This window comes from Ranitomeya imitator, chromosome 6 (genome assembly GCF_032444005.1).
Source record: "Ranitomeya imitator isolate aRanImi1 chromosome 6, aRanImi1.pri, whole genome shotgun sequence".
In the NCBI taxonomy this organism is placed as follows: domain Eukaryota; kingdom Metazoa; phylum Chordata; class Amphibia; order Anura; family Dendrobatidae; genus Ranitomeya; species Ranitomeya imitator.
In genome coordinates this window covers 181,928,220-181,947,247 of record NC_091287.1, presented here as the reverse complement: position 1 = coordinate 181,947,247, position 19,028 = coordinate 181,928,220, and the positions used below count along the sequence as shown (strand labels likewise).

General features: G+C 42.9%; 1 protein-coding gene across 4 annotated transcripts in view; it reads right to left on the bottom strand.

Annotated features, from left to right (window-relative positions):
- The window catches only part of TNS3 (tensin 3), a 515,174-nt gene that overhangs the window by 154,699 nt on the left and 341,447 nt on the right, over positions 1 to 19,028 (bottom strand). For all 4 annotated transcript variants that reach the window (XM_069730367.1, XM_069730368.1, XM_069730369.1 and 1 more), the window contains 4 exons: positions 18,436 to 18,511; positions 16,268 to 16,397; positions 15,446 to 15,511; positions 10,942 to 11,046 (listed from right to left, as the gene is read on the bottom strand). In XM_069730367.1, coding sequence (XP_069586468.1) covers positions 10,942 to 11,046; positions 15,446 to 15,511; positions 16,268 to 16,397; positions 18,436 to 18,511 — 377 coding nt within the window. The remainder of the gene's footprint in view (positions 1 to 10,941; positions 11,047 to 15,445; positions 15,512 to 16,267; positions 16,398 to 18,435; positions 18,512 to 19,028) is intronic.

Genomic DNA, 19,028 nt, shown 5'->3' with positions numbered 1-19,028 from the left:
TGCCCAGCCACATAGTATAGTGCCCAGCCACATAGTATAGTGCCCAGCCACATAGTATAGTGCCCAGCCACATAGTATAGTGCCCAGCCACATAGTATAGTGCCCAGCCACATAGTATAGTGCCCAGCCACATAGTATAGTGCCCAGCCACATAGTATAGTGCCCAGCCACATAGTATAGTGCCCAGCCACATAGTATAGTGCCCAGCCACATAGTATAGTGCCCAGCCACATAGTATAGTGCCCAGCCACATAGTATAGTGCCCAGCCACATAGTATAGTGCCCAGCCACATAGTATAGTGCCCAGCCACATAGTATAGTGCCCAGCCACATAGTATAGTGCCCAGCCACATAGTATAGTGCCCAGCCACATAGTATAGTGCCCAGCCACATAGCATAGTGCCCAGCCACATAGCATAGTGCCCAGCCACATAGCATAGTGCCCAGCCACATAGCATAGTGCCCAGCCACATAGCATAGTGCCCAGCCACATAGCATAGTGCCCAGCCACATAGCATAGTGCCCAGCCACATAGCATAGTGCCCAGCCACATAGCATAGTGCCCAGCCACATAGCATAGTGCCCAGCCACATAGTATAGTGCCCAGCCACATAGTATAGTGCCCAGCCACATAGTATAGTGCCCAGCCACATAGTATAGTGCCCAGCCACATAGTATAGTGCCCAGCCACATAGTATAGTGCCCAGCCACATAGTATAGTGCCCAGCCACATAGTATAGTGCCCAGCCACATAGTATAGTGCCCAGCCACATAGTATAGTGCCCAGCCACATAGTATATTACCCAGTCACGAAGTATACAGCACAGACACGTAGTATAGTGCCCAGTCACGTAGTATATTGGCCAGTCACGTAGTATGCACCATATCCCTGTTAAAAAAAGCAATTAAAATAAAAAATAGTTACATACTCACCTTCCAGAGCCTCCCGATCGAAGCGGCCTGTTACCAATGGTCCTCGCGCGCTCCGGTCTGAAGAGTGCATTGCGGTCTCGCGAGATAATGACGTAGCGGTCTCGCGAGACCGCTACGTCATCATCTCGCGAGATCGCAGCATGGACCGGTTACCGGAGCATCGCGAGCGGGAAAGGCCTGTTGTGGATCCGAGGGACGGTGAGTATATAACGATTTTTTAACATTAGATCTTTTTACTATTCATGCTACATAGGCCCATGAATAGTAAAAAGTTGGTCATAGAGGGTTAATAGCAGCGTTAATGGAGTGCGTTACACCGCGGTCAACGCTGTCATTAACCCTGTGTGAGCGCTGACCGGAGGGGAGTATGTGGGCGCCGGGCACTGACTGCGGGGAGGAAGGAGCGGCCATTTTCTTCCGGACTGTGCCCGTCGCTGATTGGTCGTAGCCGTTTTGCCACGACCAATCAGCGACTTGGATTTCCATGACAGACAGAGGCCGCGACCAATGAATATCTGTGACAGACAGACAGACGGAAGTGACCCTTAGACAATTATATAGTAGACTAGATGGTTGCCCGATTCTAACGCATCGGGTATTCTAGAATATGCATGTCCACGTAGTATATTGCACAGCCCACGTAGTATATTGCCCAGCCACGTAGTATACTGCCCAGTCACGTAGCATATTGCCCAGCTACATAGTATGTTGCACAGCGACGTAGTATACAGCACAGACACGTAGTATATTGCCCAGCCCTGTAGTATATTGCCCAGCGACGTAGTATATTGTACAGCGACGTAGTATACAGCAGTCACGTAGTATATTGCCCAGCCACGTAATATATTGCCCAGCCCTGTAGTACAGAGGTCCCCAACTCCAGTCCTCAAGGCCCACCAACAGGTCATGTTTTCAGGATTTCCTTAGTCTTGCCCAGGTAATAATTGCATCACCTGTGCAATGCAAAGGAAATCCTGAAAACATGACCTGTTGGTGGGCCTTGAGGACTGGAGTTGGGGACCTCTGCTGTAGTATATTGCCCAGCGACATAGTATATTGTACAGCGACGTAGTATACAGCAGACACGTAGTATATTGCCCAGCTACGTAGTATATTGCCCAGTCACGTAGTATATTGCCCAGCCACCTAATATATTGCCCAGCTACGTAGTATATTGCCCAGCTACGTAGTATATTGCCCAGCTACGTAGTATATTGCCCAGCCACGTAGTATATTGCCCAACTACGTAGTATATTGCCCAGCCACATAGTATATTGCCCAGTCACGTAGTATATTGCCCAGCCACGTAGTATATTGCCCAGTCCCGTAGTATATTGCCCAGCGACGTATTATACAGCACAGAGCCACGTAGTATATTGCCCAGTCACGTAGTATACAGCACAAAGCCACGTAGTATATAGCACAGAGCCACGTAGTATATTGCCCAGTCACGTAGTATACAGCACAAAGCCACGTAGTATATAGCACAGAGCCACGTAGTATACAGCACAGAGCCACGTAGTATACAGCCCAGCTAGGTAGTATATTGCCCAGTCACGTAGTATATTGCCCAGTCACGTAGTATATTGCCCAGCCACGTAGTATATTGCCAGTCACATATATTGCCCAGCCACGTAGTATATTGCCCAGTCCCGTAGTATATTGCCCAGCGACGTATTATACAGCACAGAGCCACGTAGTATATTGCCCAGTCACGTAGTATACAGCACAAAGCCACGTAGTATATAGCACAGAGCCACGTAGTATATTGCCCAGTCACGTAGTATACAGCACAAAGCCACGTAGTATATAGCACAGAGCCACGTAGTATACAGCACAGAGCCACGTAGTATACAGCCCAGCTAGGTAGTATATTGCCCAGTCACGTAGTATATTGCCCAGTCACGTAGTATATTGCCCAGCCACGTAGTATATTGCCAGTCACATAGTATATTGCCCAGCCACGTAGTATATTGCCCAGCCACGTAGTATATTGCCCAGCCACGTAGTATATTGCCCAGCCACGTAGTATATTGCCCAGCCACGTAGTATATTGCCCAGCCACGTAGTATATTGCCCAGCTACGTAGTATATTGCCCAGCTACGTAGTATATTGCCCAGCCACGTAGTATATTGCCCAGCCACGTAGTATATTGCCCAGCCACGTAGTATATTGCCCAGTCACGTAGTATATTGCCCAGCTACGTAGTATATTGCCCAGCCACGTAGTATATTGCCCAGCGACGTAGTATATTGCACAGCCCACGGAGTATATAACACTGCCTATGTGGTATACAGCACAGAGCCACGCAGTATGTAACACAGCCCACGTAGCATACAGCAATGTGGGCACCATATCCCTGTTAAAAAAATAATTAAAATAAAAAATAGTTACATACTCACCTCCTGGGATCCAGCGGAGCTCCAGCGATAGGCACGCGGCTGCCGCCATCTTCCGTTCCCAGGATGCATTGCGAAATTACCCAGATGAATTAGCGGTCTCGCGAGACCGCTAAGTCTTCTGGGTAATTTCGCAATGCATCGCTGGGAACGGAAGATGGCGGCAGGCGCGAGCAGCTCAGCGGACAACGGAGGGTGAGTATAGCAGGTTTTTTGTTTTTTTATTATTTTTAACATTACAGCGACTTGAATTTCCAGGACAGAGGCCACGACCAATGAATATCCGTGACAGACAGACAGACAGACGGAAGTGACCCTTAAACAATTATATAGTAGACTAGCTGAAGAGCCCGGCGTTGCCTGGGCATAGTAAATATCTGTGGTTAGTTATAGCACCTCACTTCTCTTATTTTCCCATCACGCCTCTCATTTTCCCCCTCACATCTCTCATTTTCTCCCTCACATCTCTCATTTTCTCCCTCACTCCTCTCATTCCCACCCAACACTTGTCATTTCAACCTCACATCTGTCATTTTCCGATCACTCCACTATTTTCCCTCACTCCTTTTCATTTTCACCTCACACCTCTCATTTTCACCTCAGTATATACATGTTTGTCATCTCCCTTATATATAGTATACACCTGTATGTCATCTCCTGTATATAGTATATACCTGTATGTCATCTCCCCTGTATATAGTATATACCTGCTGTGTGTCATCTCCCCTGTATATAGTATAAACCTGTATGTCATCTCCTCCTATATATAGTATATACCTGTATGTCATCTCCTTCTATATATAGTATATACCTGTATGTCATCTCCTCCTGTATATAGTATATATCTGTGTGTCATCTCCCCTGTATATAGTATATACCTGTGTGTCATCTCCTCCTGTATTAGACCTCGCTCACACGTTATTTGCTCAGTATTTTTACCTCAGTATTTGTAAGCTAAATTGGCAGCCTGAAATCCCCAGCCAACAGGAAGCCCTCCCCCTGGCAGTATTTTGAAGGATAATACCAGACTTGTGTGTGTTTTAGGGCGAGTTTCGTTTGTCAAGTTGTGTGTGTTGAGTTGCGTGTGGCGACATGCATGTAGCGACTTTTGTGAGATGAGTTTTGTGTGGCAACATGCGTGTAGCAACTTTTTGTGTGTCGAGTTGCATGTGACAGGTTAGTGTAAAAAGTTGTGTGCAGCAAGTTTTGGGCATGGCGAGTTTTGCGCGTGGTGATTTTTATGTGTGGTGCCTTTTGAGTATGTGCAAGTTTTGTGTGAGGCAACTTTTGCATGTGTTGCAACTTTTGTGCATGTGGCAATTTTTCCGCGTGTGCAAGTTTTGCGTGTGGCGAGTTTTCCATGAGGTGAGTTTTGCACTTGTGGCAAGTTTTGCGTGAGCCTAGTTTTTGCATGTGGCGAGTTTTGCGCGTGGCGAGTTTTGAGCGGTGACTTTTGTGTTTCGACTTTTATGTGGCGAGGTTGATGTATGTGTGGTGAAATGTGTGCTGAGGGTAATATGTGTTCAAGCACGTGGTAGTGTGTGGCGCATTTTGTGTGTGTGTTCATATCCCCGTGTGTGGTGAGTCCCCATGTCGGGGCCCCACCTTAGCAAATGTACGGTATATACTCTTTGGCGCCATCGCTCTCACTCTTTAAGTCCCCCTTGTTCACATCTGGCAGCTGTCAATTTGCCTCCAACACTTTTCCTTTCACTTTTTTCCCCATTATGCAGATAGGGGCAAAATTGTTTGGTGAATTGGAACGCGCAGGGTTAAAATTTCGCTTCACAATATAGCCTATGACGCTCTCGGGGTCCAGACGTGTGACTGTGCAAAATTTTGTGGCTGTAGCTGCGACGGTGCAGATGCCAATCCCGGACATACACACACACACATTCAGCTTTATATATTAGATAAATAAATAAGTGTGTGTGTGTGTGTGTGTGTGTGTGTGTGTTTATCAGCCATGCCCACTCCACATAGCCCCAACCAATCACCAAGCATCTTTCATTTTACCAGAGCTGTTTAAAAGAAGCGGAGCTGTGATTGGTTGCTATGAGCAACAGTTTACTTGCAGGAACTTGTGGCAACTGAGGCCTATTATTCTTATCATTTCTATGGTGTTATCGTCCTTCTGTAAAACTGGAAATAATACAATTTATTACCGTTCTGACACAGACCACCATCTGACACAAACTGCAAGGAGGAGCCCAGAATCAGGAACTTCTCTTTGGCATGAAGCATCTCATTAGCTTAAAACTTCAAACACAGATTAAAAAAAGAAACACAAGATGGATTTCTCGGTGTAACAGCGCCAACCTGACAATGCTGGCTCTGACGGGATGATGTGGGATATTAGGGGTAGTAGTCTGTGGCTCTGGCTGATGGGATTATGTGGAATATTAGGGGTAGTAATCTGGTGGCTCTGACGGAATGATGTGGGATATTAGGGTTAGTAGTCCGGTGGCTCTGGCCGATGGTATGATTGGGATATTAGGGGTAGCAGTCCAGTTGCACTGGCTGATGGGATTATGTGGAATATTAGGGGTAGAAACCTGCTGGCTCTGACGGGATGATGTGGGATATTAGGGGTAGTAGTCTGTGGCACTGGCTGATGGGATTATGTGGAATATTAGGGGTAGAAACCTGCTGGCTCTGACGGGATGATGTGGGAAATTAGGGGTAGTAGTCCGGTGGCTCTGGCCGATGGGATGATTGGGATATTAGGGGTAGCAGTCCAGTTGCACTGGTTGATGGGATTATGTGGGATATTAGGAGTAGTAACCTGTTGGCTCTGACGGGATGATGTGGGATATTAGGGGTAGTAATCCAGTGGCTCTGATGGGATGATTGGGACATTAGGGGTAGTAGTCTGTGGCTCTGGCTGATGGGATGATGTGGGAAATCTGTTCATCTTTGCACGGGAAGGAAAAACCAAAAATGTTGTTTACCAAAAAGCTCTTGAATGAGTTGAAAATAAAATACTATCAATAGTTGGGTAATCATTTAGTTAATTTGTGTTGCAAATCTGCAGTGCTGAATAAATGATGTGAAATGTTTTCAAGTGCAATAGAATCTCTATAAGGCCATGTTCACACAATGCGTTTTTTACTGCGGAACCGCCGCGATTTTGCCGCTGCAGGTCCGCAGCTGTTTTCCATGCAGGGTACAGTACAATGTACCCTATGGAAAACAGGAACCGCTGTGCGCACATTGCGGAAATTCACTAAAAAAGCCGCGCTGAATAGCTGCGGTAAAAAAGAAGGACCATGTCACTTCTTTGTGCGGAACTGCAGCGGTTCTGCACCCATTGACCTCCATTGTGAGGGTCAAACCCGCAGTAAAACCCGCAGACGAAAAAAATCTGCGGGTTTTCTGCGGTTTGTGGTGCAGGACCGCTGCAGCAGGAAGTGCGTGGGCGGAGTGTGGCTGTCCCCCCGTTCCCCAATCCCACCCCCCCATGCTCCGATGCCACCCCCCCGTGCTCCGACGCCCCCCTTCCCCCCCGTGCCCTCATCTCACCCCCCTTATACTTACCGGGCCTCCCGGTGTCAGTCTTCTCCCTGGGAGCCGCCATCTTCCAAAATGGCGGGCGCATACGCAGTGCGCCCGCCGAATCTGCCGGCCGGCAGATTCGTTCCAGGCACATTTTGATCACTGTGATAACCTCACAGTGATCAAAATAAAAAAAAAAGTAAATGACCCCCCCCCCCCCCCCTTATCACCCCCATAGGTAGTAACAATAATAAAATAGAGAATTTATTTTTTTTTCCCCCCCACTACAGTTAAAACTAGGGTTAGGGTTAGGGGTAGGGTTAGGGGTAGGGTTAGGGGTAGGGTTAGGGGTAGGGTTAGGGGTAGGGTATTTTCAGCCATTTTAACCCTAAAAAAAACTTCCTAGAAAACACAGACTCTGCAGAGAAAACTGCATAAAAAACCGCACTAAAAACCGCATTAAAAAACGCACCAAAAAACGCACCTGCGTTTTCTGCCAAGAGCTGCGGTTTTTAGTGCAGAAAAAACAGCAGGGAAATCAGGAACGTGTGAACATGGCCTAACTTGTTATAACTAACCACAGTTTGTCACTATGCCTGGGCATGCCGGGCTCTTCAGCTAATTATATATATTATATATATATATATATATATATATATATATATATATATATATATATATATATATATATATATATATATTATATGTATGTATGTGTATATATATATTTGTATGTATGTGTATATATATATTTGTCTAAGGGTCACTTCAGTCTTTCTGTCTGCCTGTCCTTCTGTCACAGATATTCATTGGTCGCGGCCTCTGTCTGTCATGGAATCCAAGTCGCTGATTCCACGACCAATCAGCGACGGCCACAGTCCGGCGGCAATATGGCCTCTCTTTCCTCCCTGCAGTCAGTGCCCGCTCCATACTCCCCTCCAGTCATCCAGTCAGCCCTCAAACAGGGTTAATGCCAGCATTACCGGAGCACGGTGTAACGCTATTAACCCTGTGTGACCAACTTTTTTTTTTTACTATTGATGCTGCCTATGCAACCTCAATAGTAAAAAGATCTAATGTTACAAATAAATAATAATAATAATAACAATAATAAATTAAAAAAAAAATGTTATTCTCACCCTCCGACGTCGCGATGTCCTCGGCAGTGCAAGCGGCAGGTTCTGGTGCTAAGGATGCTATGCGAGAAGGACCTGACATGACGTTACGGTCATGTGACCGCGACGTCATGACAGGTCCTGCGCTCATACCAACCCTGGGACCAGAAGCTGCCGCGTGCACCGTACACAGGTGACAGGACTACAAGGGGCCCTCGGAAGGTGAGTATATGTTTATTTTTTAACCTGTTACATACGTAGCTGGGCAATATACTATGTGACTGTGCTGTATACTACGTCACTGTGCAATATACTACGACACTGGGCAATATACTACGTAGGCTGTGCAATATACTACGTAAACATCTAGAATACTCGATGCGTTAGAATCGGGCCACCATCTAGTGTGTGTGTGTATGTGTGTATGTGTGTATGTGTGTATGTGTGTATGTATGTATGTATGTATGTATGTATGTATGTATGTATGTATGTATGTATATATATATATATATATATATATATTTTATTTTTTTTAACGGAGCACAATCATTGCAGACATGGCGATATTTAGAAAACCCCCTGACAGCCAAGGCAAAACATTGGCATCTCACAATTGTATCAGTTCAAACACTTTAAAGAGAACCTGCCATGTGAAAAAAAAAACATTAACCTAATGGTGTTAATCTGCAGGTTAATAGAGTTCTGAACCTGCCTGGCACCTGCACAGAGAGCCATGCTGCCAGGGGGAAATTCACTTTACTCCTCTCGGCAGACTCAAGCTTTCAGCCACGGGGCACTGCAGTCACCTGTCAATCGGTGCTGGGGGCCTGGTTACTGCTACTGCTCTCTATGTACTGAGTGGTCAAGCTGCACCAACCTACCCGTATGACTGAGTCGGAAGCTTCCAGTAGAAAGAAAGAGAATTTACTTCAGAATTCTATTATCATGTAGATTAACCCCCCCATAACTGCAGAAGGTTTTTTACATGACATGCTCCCTTTAAATGACGCGGTCAGAGATTATAGAACTAACAGCAGTGAGCAGAGTTCGATTCCATTTGCTGCTTAGCTTCTGAATCTGCTCCAAACATCCATTACCGACTTGAGGCACACATGTACAGTGAATGTCGGGAAGGGGTTAAAGGTAATCTTCCAGAATGATACAATATGGCGTTGTATGGCTTAGTGCACCAATAAAAATTATACCTTGAGGAAGAGGGTCGTTACCCTCGAAACGCGTCGGGATTGGCCCTTGTTTGTGTCCGTCTTATGGACTGGTGACGTCACCGTTTAGCCACGCCCCCTTTTCGTTTCGCTACTGTTCGGCGGCGCCATCGGCCGAGGCGGCCAGCCGGGATCTTTAGCGGCGAGCGTAGCGGGGACTATTGCACTACGGGAGGACGCTCCCTTTTCAGTTATGTACTGCTGACGCCGCAGACCTCTCACACTTCGGAGGATACAGTTCTGTGGCAGCCACCTTCTAACCCAGGACATTTGTCAGCCTCCGTCTGTGAGGTAGGACATTGGAACTCACTCACCATACAGCTATAGCCTTTGTGCAGCGCGGCACCTCTTGTTTGTTTGTTTTACAAAAAGTATACCTGTTCCAACGTCCTATCACTAAGAAAAGAAAGCATTGAAGACACATGCAAATTAGTCAGTAAGTGCATGCAGCGTGTGCTGATGTACTCACAGTGCACTTTCAGGCTGACGCACTGGTACACTGGGTTAATACAGTGTATACAGTGTGTGTTGTAATGAACGAGGACCTATGTATCCATACCATTAGTTCCAGTAATAAAATTGTCCTGACACATTCCTTTTCATAAAAGTCACTGTTTCTCTAAGGGTACGTGAAAATGTTAGGTATTTGCTGCAGACATTTCTGCATCTGTATAAAAAAAACACACATTTTTGCTTGCTCTTTTGATACGTTTTTTTTTTTCTTTTCATTTTTTATGATTCATTACAATGCATGAAAACACTGAGGGTATGTTTCCACGTTCAGAAAACGCTGCGTGTTTGACGCTGCATAGATACGCAGTGTCAAACACGCAGCGTCCAGATGTTACAGCATAGTGGAGGGGATTTAATGAAATCCCGTCTCCACTATGCGTGGTAACACGCATCCGGCGGCCCTGCGATTCCGGACATGCGAGCGTCTTTTTAGATCGCAGCATGTCCGTTTACCTTGCGGCGACGCTGCGCCGCCGCAAGGTATAACACAGGGCCTTATGTGTGGGGTGCGATGATACCAGATGTGTGCAATGAACACATCCGGCATCATCGCGAACCCAGAAGGGGGCGGAGCTTTGGGCAGAGCGATTTTGCCGCTCCGTCCAAACCGCCGGCCATCCTGAACATGGAAACATACCCTTAAAGTATTGACATGCTGCAGATATGAAATTTCTTCAATTCTGCAAGAAAAAAAAAGTACTGGTAACATGTGCTTAAGATTTTAGAAATCTCACTCACCTTTGCTTGGACAGTAACATGTTGCATTTTACACAGCAAAAAATGTCCAGAAAAAACATAATATGTGAACATGCCTTAAAGGCATACTTGAGACCTCCTCTATGAGTCAATGTGGAAAGCACATATTAACTTTCTCTCTCATAAACTGCTTTTGATATACAAAATAAACACAAAATACTTAATTACACCTACAATGGCCACTGCAGGGCAATGAGCTGCTAAATGCATCTTCTGGAAAAATCAGCTTTAAGACTTTAGATATGGTACCACTACTATGCACAAGAAAAACAAATTATGAAACCCATATCTCCCATTGGTATCGCAACACATTAAACCTCCCATAGAGGCAAGGAATGTCCATGTTTTCACCTACATTCATGCTGCTCACTTCATTAAAGAGTAGACAACTAATAAGATGAAACACATCCTTACAAGTCTGTATATAACAGGAATGAATGATTAGCAAAGCTAAAGAACAATTCCAGGTTACTGTATTATTCAGAAATCCAGGTTTTCTTACTAACCTTCTCCATTCAGACTTGTATTTTCATAGGAATCCCAGCGTATCAAAGGATCGCAAGTATTGTAGTCAATGGTTACTCCTTGATTGTTCTGAAAGTTGTCAGAGCCTGTAGAAAAGGTTTTCAGGTTTCGGTCAATATGACTTTACGTTGTGTGTGAGAAGTAAAGTACAATGCAAAGGAAATTCAGAACTCCATGGTGGCCATTCAGATGAATGGTTGCCCACCTTAGTACACTGACAGATGCTACCACAACTCAGTACCCTTGGTAGACAAGAACTTTTCCAACATGACAATGATTCAAAACACACTTGTTCTATTTCTGAAGAACAAGGTGAAAGTGATTCAGTGACCAAGTTTGTCTCCTGTCTGAACCCAAGTGAACACCTATGGGGAATTCTAAGGACACAAGTTGAACATCACGCTCAATCCAGCATCCAAGTTCTAAAAGAGTTCATTCTTGAAGAATGGAAACAGACAGATTGTGTAATATGCTGCCAACAGGCTTATTCCATGTATAGAAAACTTGGTGCTGTCCTAAACAATCACAGAGGTCACACAAAATACTAGCTGCAGTAGTTTTTGATGTGGGGTGCATACAGTTTTGCATTAACTAATTTTAGTAAAACTTAATATTTTGAAATTCAAGTCATATTATAAACCTTACTTTCAAGTTATATATTACCAGAAATGTTCTATGAAACGCAATCTTGTCAAAATTGTGGAAACTGTTCTTGTGTTCAGCAAGATATTAATTAAAATTTTACTTTTCAAATTGGGTGTACTCATTTATGCTGAGCTCTGTAGCTCCTCTTATGGACCTTGAAACATCTTACTTTTTTTTAGTGAAAAGGAGATCAGTGCCTGAAACAAAAACAAACTGTACACTTACCAAACACCATCACCAACACAATAGGAGAGGAAATAATATGTAACAATTATAGACTCCTGACATCTTTCTTGGCGCATTCAGTTTATTGTTGGATTTGTTTATTATAAAGTGTATCAGTACATACAATGTACTGTGTTCCTCAATTTTGAGTGATGCAATAAGTATAATGAATACAAGATTTTTCATTTTGTTACCCTGGATATTTTTGTCATTTTTGTCTCGCTTGCTATGGAAACTGCAACAAAACATGTAAATGCTTTAACCCCTTAATCCAGGGCCGGACTGGGACTAAAATTCAGCCCCGGCATTTGAAGTCACACAGGCCCACTTGTCACATGGTGACTGTATAATATCTTTGTACACTTGTAGGTTACAAGAAGTGAGGGGAGTGTAACACGACTATATAACATATAATTATAGCATTACTGCTCAGCCCCCATAGAATGTAATGCAGCCAGTCCCCATAGAATGTAATGCAGCCAGTCCCCATTGAATGTAATGCAGCACAGCCCCATAGAATAAAAAAAAACAAAAAACACAAAATTGAGCTTAACTTAAGTTGGTATACATGCAGAGGTAAAACACATGTTCAAAATGGCCACAAAACATTAAAACCTACAAGAGAAAAAAGTAAATGAAAACCCTGATATAACTAAGTAAAAAAAGCAAAAATGTATTTAAATAACACAGAGTTTTTAGTAATACTGGTTTTTGATAAAAAAAAATAGCACAAAAGCCATCCCACCTCGTCACGGTAACTCTGATCGGGACAGTCCTAAACTATCTAATATTAAAACCTTACCATGTGTCAATGTTGACCTCAGTGTGAATAAGGGCAGATGAAAGGACTGAGCCCAAACAGTGAAACACCAGACTAGGGAAGCCTTATATAGTTTCTAGCTCAGAAACAGGGAGGCCACACCCCGGTTTAGGACTGTCCCGATCAGAGTTACCGTGACGAGGTGGGATGGCTTTTGTGCTATTCTTTGATCAAAAAACAGTATTACTAAAAACTCTGTGTTATTTAAATGCATTTTTGCATAGAATGTAATGCAGCCAGTCCCCATAGAATGTAATGCAGCACAGCCCCATAGAATGTAATGCAGCCCAGCCCCATAGAACGTCATCGCGCACCCGCAGTGTAAGTGTCAGCCAGAGCGGGGAATGATGGGAGAGGGAGCGACAGAAGACGCTCTCTCCCCATCATTGCATTCAACTGTACCGGCGTCTATGACGCCGGTACAGTTGAATGTGGGGCCGGGAGTGTGCCGACAGCGGGGGGAGTGTGCCGACAGCTGCACACTCGAGCGGCCCACTACTGCCATCGGCCCTTCTGGCATTTGCCAGAACTGCCCGATGGCCAGTCCGACCCTGCCTTAATCCCATATGACGCACTATCCCGTCAAGGTGACCTGGGACTTAATTCCCAGTGACGGGATAGTACGTCATATGCGATCGGCCGCGCTCACGGGGGGAGCGCAGCTGATCGCGGCCGGGTGTCAGCTGACTATCACAGCTGACATCCGGCACTATGTGCTAGGAGTGGTCACGAACCGCTCCCGTCACATTAACCCCCGTGATCACAGTGTTCCAGGGGCATAGGGAAGCATCGCGCAGGGAGGAAGCTCCCTGCGGGCTTCCCTGAAACGATCGGTACAAGGCGATGTGCTCACCTTGTACCGAGCGTCTCCTCCCTGCAGGCCCCGGATCCAAAATGGCCGCGGGGCTACTTCCGGGTCCTGCAGGGAGTACTTCCGGGTCCAGAGCAGGCGCCTGTAAGCCTGCAGCAGGGCACACCAGATCGCTGATCTGACACAGTGCTCTGCAAAGTGTTAGATCAGCGACCTGTCACTATACAGTGATGTCCCCCCTGGGACAAAGTAAAAAAAAAAATTTTTTAGATGTGTAAAAAAAAAAAAAAAAAAATCCTAAATAAAGAAAAAATATATATATATTGTTCCCATAAATACATTTCTTTATCAAAAAAACCCCCCAAAACAATAAAAGTACACATATTTCGTATCGCCGCGTCCGTAACGACCCGACCTATAAAACTGGCCCACTAGTTAACCCCTTCAGTAAACACCATAAAAAAAATTAAAAACAAATTTCTGTAAAATAGTTTTTATCATATAAAAAGCGCCAAAACATAAAAAAATGATGTAAATGAGGTATCGCTGTAATGGTACTGATCCGAAGAATAAAACTGCTTTATCCATTTTACCAAACGCGGAACGGTATAAATGCCCCCCCCCCCAAAAGAAATTCATGAATAGCTGGTTAAAAAAGCGATCAAAAAATGTCACGTGCCTGAAAATGTTATCAATAAAAACGTCAACTCGTCCCGCAAAAAACAAGACCTCACATGACTCTGTGGACCAAAATATGGAAAAATTATAGGTCTCAAAATGTGGTAACGCAAAAAATATCTTTTGCAATAAAAAGCGTCTTTTAGTGTGTGATGGCTGCCAATCATAAAAATCCGCTAGAAAACCCGCTATAAAAGTAAATCAAACCCCCCTTCATCACCTCCTTAGTTAGGGAAACATAAAAAAATTAAAAAAATGTATTTATTTCCATTTTCCTATTAGGGTTAGGGCTAGGGCTAGGGTTGGGGCTAAAGTTAGGGTTGGGGCTAAAGTTATGGTTAGGGTTTTGATTACATTTACGGTTGGGATTAGGGTTAGGGGTGTGTCAGGGTTAGGGGTGTGGTTAGGGCTATGGCTGGGATTAGGGTTAGGGGTGTGTCTGGGTTAGAGGAGTGGTTAGGGTTACTGTTGGGATTAGGGTTCGTGGTGTGTTTTAGGATTAGGGTTTCAGTTAGAATTGGGGGTTTCCACTGTTTAGGCACATCAGGGCTCTCCGAACGCAACATGGCGTCCGATCTCAATTCCAGCCAATTCTGCATTGAAAAAGTAAAACAGTGCTCCTTCCCTTCCGAGCTCTCCTGTGCGCCCAAAAATTCCTGTAAAACACCTGAAGGGTTAATAAACTTCTTGAATGTGGTTTTGAGCACCATGAGGGGTGCCGTTATTAGAATGGTGTCACACTTGGTTATTTTCTATCATATAGACCCCTCAAAATGACTTCAAATGTGATGTGGTCCCTAAAAAATATTGGTGTTGTAAAAATGAGAAATTGCTGGTCAACTTTTAACCCTTATAACTCCCTAAGAAAAAAAATTTTGGTTCCAAAATTGTGCTGATGTAAAGTAGACATGTGGGATATGTTACTTAATAATTATTTTACATGACATATCTCTGCCATTTAAGCGCATAAAAATTAAAAGTTGTAAAATTGCAAAATTTTCGCCAAATTTCCGTTTTTTTCACAAATAAACGCAAGTTATATCGAAGAAATTTTACCACTAACATGACGTACAATATGTCACGAGAAAACAATGTCAGAATCGCCAGGATCCGTTGAAGCGTTCCAGAGTTATAACCTCATAAAGGGACAGTGGTCAGAATTGTAAAAATTGGCCCGGTCATTAACGTGCAAACCACCCTTGGGGCTTAAGGGGTTAAGACCTCCAGAGTATCTGGCCGAAGGCCAAAAAGATTGCAGAAAAAAAGCAGAGTAAATTCCGATATAAGTGGGATGAACAATACCTACCAACAATTTTTTCTGGAGATCCTGAAAACACTAGTTCAATTTTTCCAAATTCGGGAAATCGATCATCTATTATATATGAGAGAAAAAAAGAAAAACATTTTATAAAATAACGCATCCAAATAAATGCATCCTGAAAATGTCATTCACATTATCAAACATAAATGTGGTTTTATTAGGAGATGGATGAATCATGTTTGCACAATCAAACTAAAGAACATTATTAAAAAAAAAAATGCCTTTTTTTCCTTATTTTTTTGCACTCCGATTTAGATTTTAACGCATTATGAACTTCTCAACAATACATGGGTCTTCACATAGAATTATGGCGCACCCTTTTGAATTTCATCGTTAATGCCTCAGCCCTCTGTCTCCCAATAAAAACCATCATTTGCATTCATGCTCAGTTCAGAGGTCAATAGGAAAGTGCGTTGTCTGGAATACAAGGTAGCAGGTCTAAATGCCTAAAGGGTTTTTCTACTTTGGTCTGACAACCCATACCCAAATCATGCAGCTGATATCAGCCATGGCTAGCTGCCAGATGTGAATGGTGTACTGACCAGAACATCTATTGCACAGGAGCTGATCTACCGAACTCTGCAGTGTCCACTAATTATTTTGATGGAGCGGTGATGCTTATTGCTTCAGCTGGTAACAGATGATCGGTAGGGGTACCATATGTATGATTCTCACCAAGCGGATTGGTCATCATTATCAGAGTAGTAGAATACCCCTGTAATAGTTGTCAGATGACCATTCAGTCACAATTACTCTTCCTGATAAAAACTAAAGCTGTAACGGAAGCTGTAAAGGAAATGACCTCACCTTTATTTGCGTGATCTAACTCTTCTTTTCTAAAAATTAGTCGATGACTATGAACAGCCCCTGAATGGAACTGCAGCCTGAAAATGACATCGCGGGTTAGAGAACGATATTTCTTGTGGTAACATTTGACCTGTCAAAGTAAAAGGAACAAACTGCAAAATTAAATTTATTCCATGATTCCTCTTTCTTATATATTGCACATATTAAACAGATTCATGATTAATGAGAACCTACTAGTTTTCTCTGGATTTTAGGAGTGTCTGCAAGACAATTTCAATTAAAGTATTCAACAGCATGAGTCACAAGAAAAAAAAAATACAATTACTTTTTCCAAACTGAAAAGACCAATTTTTGGGCAATAAACAACTCCACATGGAAACCTCTATGGAGAGGTATCATTTATTGCTGTATTGGGTGTGATGAGCAGTTTCCTATGTATTCGGCTTCATACACCCAAAGGCTTTAGGGCTCTTGATTGTAGTGACGCTCTTTATCACATTTACCATACTTTCAGAGGACATCTTTGAAATTATTTAGATAAAACCTGAATGTGTTGTGAATGTGATAAAGCTTATAAGATATTTGTCCTCTTCCTCCTCCTGATAACAGAATTCTTTGATGGAATGTATTTGATGTTTCACAACTTGCTTTGTCCTTTATGAAGTATTTTGGACAAGCCTCACATATTTAGCCATCATAACCTTTATAACCCATTTACATTTGCGGCTTTTAACAACCGATCGGCAGTCATTTAATAGCCTAATTAGACAGGCCAACCGGACATACAATGCACACAGAATGATAGATTAGTCTGTACACATAAAATATTTTTGTTCTCAGCAGCACATGTTCTGTTTACACAAGACGATGTGCTGCGGAGAACGATGATATTTAAGTAAGCTTATATAAAACACAATAAAAACTGGTGAGAAAAAAAACATACCGTAAGATGGAAAAGCTCTAAAAGCCTTCAAGATAAAAAAAAAAAAAAAATGCAAAGCACAATAGGGTCTTACCCAAGTAAAATAGTGCGGGTGTAACAGACTTTTGCTCACCTGATGGAGTTGTGTGTGACACAACCACTAATGAAGGGAAGATGTCAGCTGCTGCAATATCCACAAGTGTTTTTTTTTTAGATTTATCAGGGTAGGGTGGATTTTGATCTGCGCTGCAGATTTACAATGCAATCCAACAATTGGGATCTCAGGTTGAAGTGATTTATTGTTGTTGATAATAGACGACTTTATCCTGAGATCCTAACTGTTGGATTGCATTGTAAATCGGCAGCGCAGATCAAAATCCACCCTACGCTGGTATCTCTCCTAAAAGCTTCCATGACATCTCAGAATAATTGTCTTGTGTTTTTATGGAGGGAAAGCAAGGTTTCTGGTAATACATGTAATTACACACATACATGACCCGTTTGTTGCAATTTCTACCAGCTTTCCTCTCAACGGGTCCAATCAACACTTTTCAGTTGTCTCTGAGCTAGTAGGTGAAGGTTAGCTGCTGTGATGTACCCACACACAGTACAAAAAGACATGAAACATTCCAACTCTCTGCAACACATCCTTAGAAGAAGCTGCAATATGGAGGACATTATATGGTAGTACTGGGCAGTGCAGATGTGACTTCAGATTAATACTTATTAGACAGCAGCATTTCCCCTACCATGTGTCTTTGTGCCTCCATTTCTCTCTTAGGGCTCATCCAGACTATTGTTTCTTTTTGTCCTTGTGCATGACGTGAATATTTTTTCATGCAGAGCTTCAAAAATCACAGCGTGCACCATTTTGGACAAATATAGTGCATGCAATAGATGGCAGTTCATGCACTCCTCAGCGATGTGGACAAGCAGTTTGAGCATTTCAGGTCTGTGGTTTGCCCGATTTTTCATACGGCCATTTGAATTTGGCCTTACTTTGATATGTGAAGGAATTAGCAACTATGCTTCCAACACAAATATAAGTACGGCCAAACTCAATCCCAATCTTTCATCATATGCTATCTCAAGATCTTTTTTGGCTTCAGAGTCAAACAATGACTACAGTGACTTACATGTCACAATTTTATATTGATGACTCGGCAGTGTGTTCGTGTCTTTGGACAATTCCCTTTAAGCCTTAAATTGAAATCTTCACAGAAAATTGACATTTACATACACTCACCATAATGTCCCCCTTGATAATTTGAGCAGGCTCAACAGCAATACTTAATCTGTTTTGATTTTCCGGTCCCACATTACTGAAAGAAATGATAAGAAAAAAAAAAAATCACCTCAGAGATATTTCTCATTTCCACTCAAATTCTCCCAACGAATTGTAAAAAGCAGTAATCAATGATTAAAAGAGAAAACACAAATATCAATGGGTTGTTTTCTGCCTGGGTTGTTTTAAGCTGTGAATTGGAGAAGATAGCTGTACCAATAGTCATGAATATAAGAACAGATTACAAAAACTAGAAAAAAGTACCAATATCTAGTTTTATTTAAAAATTTATGTAAAGACATAAGTGAACCATTCCCTTTAACTCCAGCAAGTTTTCTATCCATTACCAAATTCGGAAAGCCATAACATTATTTTTCAATAGACCCAAAACAGATAAAAGAGGGCTTGTTTTTGCATGGTGTTACATTTTTCAGATGTTTCTGTTTTCATTTTCAATTAAATTTGGGGCATTTATAAATGTATAAAAATATTGGGACACCTACAAGAGATTTTAGGACATCCCATTCTAAATCCATAGGCATTAATAAGGAGTT